Here is an 8,901-nt window from a genome sequence, read left to right on the forward strand (position 1 = left end):
TTCAACACAGCCTAACATCCACAAGCAAGAATGTATGCATCAACACTCTCCCAACAATTTATAAATGCAAAACACATGCAAATGCTTCAACACTCCTCAAAAATAAATCAAAAGAACAATCATCTCCTCAACTCATATCAATTGACTCCATGATATCATTAAAAAAAATGAACAGAAAAATTATTAAAGACATTCCATGGATCATCACACTTATATCACCTCATATTTCTTCCATTCAACATGTATGCCGAAGTAATCAATGATATCAAAAATAGAAAATAAATCGAAGTGTAGAGTGAGAGAAAGAGACAATGAACATCGCATTTTTAATGTGGAAAACCTCCAAAGATATCAAAAACTACGAGCCTATCATTGATTGAAAAACTCCACTATGAAGAATAAAAATTGAGTACAAGGTTTTACCTTGCTCAAGCCAACCAATCCTTCCCGGACTACTTGACTAGTACCTTCATTTTCAGCTTCTCACCTTCTTCTCCCAAAGCACACTTGGAGTCTGCACCAAGCTCAATCTTGGTCTCTTCTTGAATCTGCACAAAAAGAAAATGGGTTTTTGCACAAACCCAAATAGAATGAGAGATTGAGATATGAATGAAGGAATGAATCAACTCATTTATTGCTCAAGAAAATCCATTAAAAACTAGTTTGGAAAACATTAAGAGAAGTGGATTTGCTTTGCAATCAAAAACCTCAAATTAGGAAAACAAGATGAGAAAATGAAAAACAAATGAAGTGGCTGCTCTCTCCACGTTTTCTATAGTCGCTCTTAAGAAAAATGAGAGAATATTGTTTTTTAAAGTGTAAAAAAAAGTCCTTAATATAATGGCTGAGATTTGATCTAAAAAAAAAAAATTAGTTGGATTGATCCACCCTTACACCTGGATCAATCCAGAAATAGGGGAATAAAAGTCTTGCACTAAAAACCATTTCTCCCAACTTTCTAACACATTTAAAAATTCAAAATCGTGTTGGTTCACATTCAATCACCACACACTCAGCTACATACCTCGGCTTCTTAGTAAAGTCTTAGTCTTCAAAATCAAGTAGTCAGAAGAGGAATTGGAAAGCTGAGTTAGGGGATACTAAGGAATTTTGTCCGGAATTGCCAACCTAGCTAAACACTCACAGAAGTCTTTGGAAGAAGTTACGTATTTATGATGCCATCACCTTTACCAAGTAAGATTTACCAAAGCATAATGCTTTGATTTACAGTATGAATTCATTTTCCTTCAGATTTTGCCCTCATCAGTGCCATAGTGTAAGACATCAGTACTACGATCGATCTCCTACTTCTAGTTGATGATGTTCATCCTACTCCTTTACCATTCTCCACCCATCCACATTCAAATAGTTAAACAAAGCTTAATTTTTTTAATTTCAAATTCTTTTAAAAATTCTTATACTAGTTAAGAATTTATCACATTAAGTTTCACTTAATTTGGAATAAGTTTGACTAATGGAAAAAATATAATTATGCACAAAAAACATGAACATAGTCATTAAGAAGTCAATTTTGTCCCGAGAGATTTTGGTATTAATTCACTTAATTTCTTGGTTCCAAACCAACACATCAAGTCTTATTACCTACCTGATGGAAAATTCGAGAAAGTTTAGGGAAATTAATTAAAAGTTGCTTGACTAACAGCAAATAAGCATGTGTTTCTCTTTGTTTATGCAAGTATTAGCCCATCTTAACACACGTGTTAATCCGGCGATTGAGTAAAGACTTGTACCTCCTTCAATGAGTTTTCTAACTTTCTTAAAATTTCTCACCATGCAAAAGGACTCCAAGGCAAGTGAGACTTAGAGCCCATTTGATAATAATTTTAAGAAGCGATTATAATCTTTTTAACATTAAAAAAAAAATTCAATTGTTAAAAATGATATGAACACTTTCTAGAATCACTATCAAACAGACTCTTAAAGTTTGTTTAGTAGTAATTTTAGAAAATGCTTTTAGTTTTTTTAACACTTAGGGGGTGTTTGGTACGTCGGAATAGGGAATGGAAATAATATTTTGTTTCCTTTCCTATTTCTTAGTGGAATGGAATGAATTTGATGATTCCATTTCTAGCATTTGGATGAACTTAGGAATGCAAGATTGGAATGATTATTTGTTTCCATTCCAATGTTTGATAATAATAGGAATGGAAATGAAAAAGAAATAAATTTACAATAATATCCTTACATATAATTTAAAATATTTTTTTATTTTTACTTTTATTTAAAAAAAATAAAATTTGAGAGGTTTTTTGTTATTAAATAATAAGACTAAAAAATATATATATACTCAATAAATAAAAAATTAACCATAAAAAATCGTATAACTCTAATGCACAAATATTCAATTATTATTTTTATTAAAAATTTGAATAATTTGTCATGCTTAAGTAGTTATAAAATTATATTTTTCAAAAAAAATTATTTATTATAATATTTAAATTCTCAAAGCTAGCAAATGTTTTTCCTATTTTCAAAAGAGGAAATAAAAGAATTCAAATTTATTCTAATTTTCAACAAGTATCATATCCGATAAAATCCATAACCTTAAAAAATTTTAAATATTCATTTTTTTTATCAAAATTTTAAATAATTTGTCATGCAAAAAAAACTATAGAATTATGTTTTACTAAGAAAAAAAAAAAAGAGAAAAAAAATATAAGAACATATAAATTGTCCAAGCTACCAAATACTTATTTCTTATTTGCAAAAAAGGAAATAAAAAAAAAAACACAAACTTTATTATAATATTTTTTTCCTAACCATTAAAAATTTTCAATATTGTAAACACGTGAAATCGAAAAATCTTTTTCCAACCATTTCAATTTTTCTCTCCAGTTTCCATTAATACAAGATAAAGAAACATCAAAGATTCCAAACATAAATTAATAAAAAAAAATTAATCGATTTATAGAGAAGAAGAAACACATATAAAGAAGTAGAAGAAGAAAGAGAAAATAAGGTAAACCTGATCGAAGATGTAGAAGGGAGTTTTCAGAACCTAGTTGCAGCAAACAATGACGAATCCTAGATCCAACAATCAAAATGAACATCCAAAACCCTATAAATTAGAAATTGATTTTTTTTTAAATATCGTGGAAGGTTTAATTGATTCAATTTGGAAGAATCACTTGTTGCAGAGAATTGGATGATGAGTGGGTCTCTAGCTTTGCAAAGAAGATAAGAAGTGGATGATGAATGGATCTCTACCTTTACAAAGAAGATAAACATCGGGTTTGAAGAATAAGATAAGAGGGTAAAATAGTAATTTAGGTTATTTTATATTATCAAATAGGTTTAATGAATCAGAATACCACCTACTTTTAATGAATGCAAATCCGACTCATAAGTTGGATTTGATTTCTGCCGGAATAATTTTTTATTTCATTTCCACCTTCTTAACATTTATCCAAACATAGGAATAAGGGAGAAAAGGAATGAAATGTCTATTCCCACTCCCTATTCCCGTGTACCAAACACCCCCTTAAATTATAAAAAATTTCAAATGTTAGAAATATTAAAAACATTTTTTAGACTCACTATCAAATGGGCTCTTAATATGTTTAATTCATTAACATGTCTAGTAACTTTTAAAAATAACTTAGAATTGAAAATTTGTTAATACTATAATTTCTCACACAAAATAATCCAAAATGATTATGTCAATTTCTCCTCTACACATTATCGTACTTTTTCAAATTTTAATCATTAGATAAATAGATTCAAAATAAAGTAAGATTTAATGAGTAGATGTTTTTATGATCGTAATAATAATAGTTTGAAATTAAAAAAAAAAATATTAATTATCAAGAAATCTAAACCAAATTGATCTTAAAATACCATGATAGTGATTGGGGAGTAAATAATGAAAAACCTTGATTTATTTACATATTTTAGAAAAAATGAATTATATTTTTTATGATCCATTTTAAATATATAATTGTTGTTGTTGTTGTTGTTGTTGTTGTTGTTGTTGTTGTTGTTGTTGTTGTTGTTGTTGTTGTTGTTGTTGTTGTTGTTATTATTATTAATTAAAATTTTCCAAAACATTATTATTTATTTTTAATAAAAAATGTAATTATGGATTTACTAAAATATATCTATATTTTCTAATTTTTTTTTTGTAAAATATTATCATTTAAAAAAAAAAACATAATTTAAGTTTTTCTTATTAATTTTATTATTTAGGAAATATGTTACTAAATTATTTATTTAAATAATTATCATCCATTTATTTTGTATTTATTATTTATAATTTAATATTCATTTCAAAGTAGGTAAAATTTTGTCAATTTTTAAAATATTATAATTAATTGTTAAAATTTTTAAAATGTTATTATTCATTTTTAATGCAATCATATAATTTTAATATTTATCTAAAATTTTGAAAAATTGAGGATTTTTTTATAAAAGATAATAATAAAAATTTAAAAATTGTGCATTTACTAATATGGATAGATTTGCAAAGTAGACAAAATGGATATTTTTAAGCATGAAAAGCAAGTTACTATTTAAGGCATGTTGTGAGAAGGATTACTATTGAAAAAAAAAATGTACGTGTAAAAGTAAAAAGAGGGGCCTATATTGATTTATTCATTAAAAAAAATAGTATCATAACATAATTTTCTAAAAGAATAAACAAAGCACAATTGCTTGTGACCGCTAAAAACATCTACTAGGTTAATCTATGCCTACTACAATGAATGTTGAGGCAAGCAACAAAATTACTAGCAGAACATAAAAACAATGAGATTAGGGATGGCAATGGGTTTCAGGTACCCACCCGTCTCACCCCTAATGGGAGGGGTTTGAAATTTAAATAAATTCGTTAAAGATAAGTTTTGGATTTTTTTTTTTTTAACTCGAGACAATTCAGGACAGGTTCAGGTATTACCTTGTCCCACTTTGCTTCAATTATATATAAAATTAATTTTAAAAATTAATTTAATTTAATTTTTATTTTCATGTTTTTAATATAATAATCATAATAATAATAATAATAATAATATATTTTTAACAAAATAAGTTATAAAAAAATTATAATTTTTAATTTTTTATAAAATATATTTATTCTAATGTAATTAAAAAATTAAAATATTTTTAAAAAAATACATAAAAAAATGTTAAATAGGGCAGGCAGATATGAGAATTTCTCATACCTACCCACCCGCCTCATTTAAATTTTTAAATAGGATAGGAATAAGAATTATTTTAAATAAACAAGGTGGAGTTGGGATGGGGGCGATCCATCCTGAACCCGTCTCATTGTCATCCCTAAATGAGATATTTTCCAAATGATCAACCTTTAGTTGCATCTCATTAATTATTGATACTCAATTTTGCACCAAAACATGGATGCAGATTATATAGAACATGACCATCATAATACACAAAATTGGTGGCACATTATCGTGCTAAGATGGTTAATAAGAAGTCACTTCACGATTCATACTAGCTCTTTTATAATTTATCGAAACAATTTACACCTTTTTAGAATGATGAATTTGGATGGGAGGGGATTAAGAGTGTGTTTGATAATGTTTTTTTTTAAGTGTTTTTAGTGGAAATATTTCCTCTAAAAGTATTTTTGAGGGAATTGCTTATCAAATGTTTCTCTATATCATAAGTAACTTTTCAACTTTTAAAAGTGTCTTTTAAAATGATTTTTGAAAAATATTGTCCAATGGACTTTAAATTAGAAATTAAGTAAAAATTCCCTATGCTTTTCTTAATGCATACAAAAGAAAGGATTGTTACTCAAGTTAGGGGTACTAAAGCATGAAGGGTCCAACAATGGGCCTTGATGTTGGGTTTGTGATACTACGCTTTCAACATGTTATATGGTTCTTGATTGGGTGATTAAATAGGAAGACTTCCTAGCTGGTCCCAGCACGTACAAATCAAAGCCCCACCCATGTGGACTGGGTTGAGAGAGGGCGAACCACTTCTCAGGGTGAATGCTGTTGTCGGCGGCATTTTCTCTAAAATAGTCCGCTAATTGTATGACTACATTCATCATTTTTTCCTAACTTTATTGTCTCTTTCAAAAGAGCCCATGAATGAAGGGTTGAGGAGTCACTTTTGGGGAAGTTTTCTCTGTGGAATTTTCAAATCCATCCCATATCTTACAAACCCATTCTTTGAATTCTCCATATTTGAGATCTTTTAGCTAGAGAGCCATTGCCATTCTCATTCATCTAAGAACTTAATCTAAACATAGATTTTAAAAATTAATGAAGTATGACTCAAATATTGGTTACTTCTCATTATTGGTATTGAAAGAGTTCTTATCATATATTAAAATTGAAGCCCTTCTACGATACATCAGAAATTGAAAGAGCCTATGACAGCAATGAAGAAAGAAAAAAAGAATAAGCTTTAGCCTCCATAAATGGAGACATCCACCCTCTCTTGCTTATCCCACTGTAGATCTCTCCCCCCTCCCCACACTCCTCATTTCCTTTACTCTTTGAAGAACTTCCCTTATTGATATGTCAAATGCATCTTCAATTGTCTCCAGCTTAGAACTTGGATTGGCATATATGATCTTAGGGATTAGGCTTATTACTTCCTCTCTCATGGCCAACATTCTCTGTTCTGGAATTCCAAGCAAGACTTTCTCGATGCTTACTATACCCTCTCTTATGTAATTCATTGGAATGAACACGGAATACTTTGTATGCTCCTTGGGTAAATGCCACAAATACTGCCTGTAAGCAGAAACCGGATGGAAGAAAACAGGAATGCAGCCTGCCAGAATCGAATCAAAAGTCGATCGCCGAGTGAATGAATCCCCTGTAGGCTGTAAGCAGAAGCTAGAGTTTTGAAACATCTGCATCACATTAATCGTCTTGCAGTTGTTCTTCTTATCAAATGCACAGTCCAGCAACTTGCATTTATCCCTTGAAGCTCGACACTGATCCATCATCTCTCCCCGAATAGAATCCCCATCTTGAGGTCGATCCGCCCCTGCAAAGGAGAACAAGTACTGCCGTCTCCTTCTCCTCATCCTATCCTGCCATTCAAACACCTCACTGTCATGCGAAGGATGGAAGTATGTCGGATAGGGTATTCCAAAGTCATTGTCTGATCCGTGGCTGGATTCGATCCCGAGAATAGTCATGTTCTCTGATTCAGGCAGCCTCAAAAAATTGCTACCCCAAAAGGATTCGTTGTTAGGCATTCTCCTGAAATCCCATGTAACCCTGCCCACAATCAAGAAATGATCCTTACCCCACATGCGTTTCCACTCGGGCTGCTCTACTAAAAACTTGATCAGATCATTAGAAACAGCATCTCTGACTGATGCGTTGAAACCCCAAAGGTGTCGGCTGATTTCAAGGCCAGCATAAAACGGCACGTATACAGCAGAAGCCATGGCCGAATCGTTAGTCAAGCACTTGTAGTCCTTCATCCTGGTACGGAAAATCACTTCCAGAAGGAACTGGTCTGTGGCAAACCAGCTCTTGTTTGGAAAATCATCAACATCTCCAGAATTTGAAAGCTGGGGACCAAGTCCCGAGTTGGATAGATACTCGCATATATCATACCATTGATTAATGGAATGGCAATCCTCCAGAAGGTCATCGTTGAATCGACTAGGAAGATTATGAACATAAATGTATTGACCCACACACTCATCTACTATAGGATGAATTTGACCAAAAATTTTAGGGGCTCTGGCTGAAAAATTGATGAGTACTCCTTGTTTTAAACCACAAAAATCAAAGAACAGCGCTGATATGAACAAGAACAGACAGAGAGGCAAGAGAACAGACCAGAATTGATTGAGGCACTTCCCAGCGACTGTTTTCTCCATCTGCTTCCAATGCCCTCTTACAGACCACATCCTTCACTGGTACATCTCAAATCCCTACATCAAAACCCTGAAGGATTGCACAAAACCCCTCTCCAAAGATCGAACAAAAGAATTAAATATGAGAGGGAGGGTGTGGCTGTGAGCAGGTTTGTCAATAAAAATTTCATGTTTACTCAAGCACGGAAATGCTAAAAATGTAAAGGGAAATCCTTGTATTAATTGCCTGGGGATTCATTGGCCCTTTTTTCCATTTGTATTTATTATATTTATGGTTTTACATGGACGCCATTATGGAAGGTTTTTTTGGTCTTACTCAACCTTTAATTTGGTATTTTAAATATTTTATATAAAAAAAATAGCAAAGGAGAAATTAATTATAAACCAATCATTTTAAGTCAAATTCTAAAATTACATTTTTATAAGAAATATATATAAAAAAATTAAATATTATAATTATTAATTATTTAATCTTGTTATAATAAATAAGTAAAATGGATTTGAATAAATATATAAAAATAATTTATTAAATTCAAACTTATTTTTTATTTTTCTTTACTTTTTATTTCCTTTTATTTTTCATCTCTATTTTCTTTTTTTTTTTACATTTTGCTTCAAATTTTCTAAGAACCAAACATAACCTTAATTGTAGAATTAATTGCTTAAAATGGTGAAATAACCCTCATATTTGTAAATTTAATCTCTTTCATATTTTTATTTAAAAGGTAATTCATTTTTGACATAAATGTCATTAACTATTTCAAGTATTTACACATATATTTTAAAATAAAGTTATTTTTATAAATAAAAAAAATAAGGATATTTTTATCAAAATGAGATCAAAAATAATAAATGGTTAGATTTTTAAAATTAGATTTTTAATGACCCTTTTAATCAAATAGTCATGATCCATTTTTATAATTATTTTAAAAAATGTATAAATAAGTAATTGAGACAGTTTTAATCCAATAAACAAAGGAGTATAAAAGTAATTGTAAATTATTTATGAAGAATTAATGGATTTTAATTATCACTATTAATTTGAACAATCCCATTTATATTTTTTT

The 8,901-nt window shown here is 29.7% G+C and overlaps 1 protein-coding gene across 1 annotated transcript; it reads right to left on the minus strand.

Moving 5' to 3' along the window:
- Positions 1-6,257: 6,257 nt before the first annotated feature.
- Positions 6,258-8,041, minus strand: LOC117910263 (xyloglucan galactosyltransferase MUR3-like). Its single transcript, XM_034824347.1, has one exon. The coding sequence runs from the start codon at positions 7,865-7,867 to the stop codon at positions 6,434-6,436; it is 1,434 nt and encodes a 477-aa protein (XP_034680238.1). The 5' UTR covers positions 7,868-8,041; the 3' UTR covers positions 6,258-6,433.
- Between the last annotated feature and the right edge of the window lie 860 nt (positions 8,042-8,901).

The sequence above is a fragment of the Vitis riparia genome, unplaced genomic scaffold, assembly GCF_004353265.1.
Source record: "Vitis riparia cultivar Riparia Gloire de Montpellier isolate 1030 unplaced genomic scaffold, EGFV_Vit.rip_1.0 scaffold686_pilon_pilon, whole genome shotgun sequence".
Lineage (NCBI taxonomy): Eukaryota > Viridiplantae > Streptophyta > Magnoliopsida > Vitales > Vitaceae > Vitis > Vitis riparia.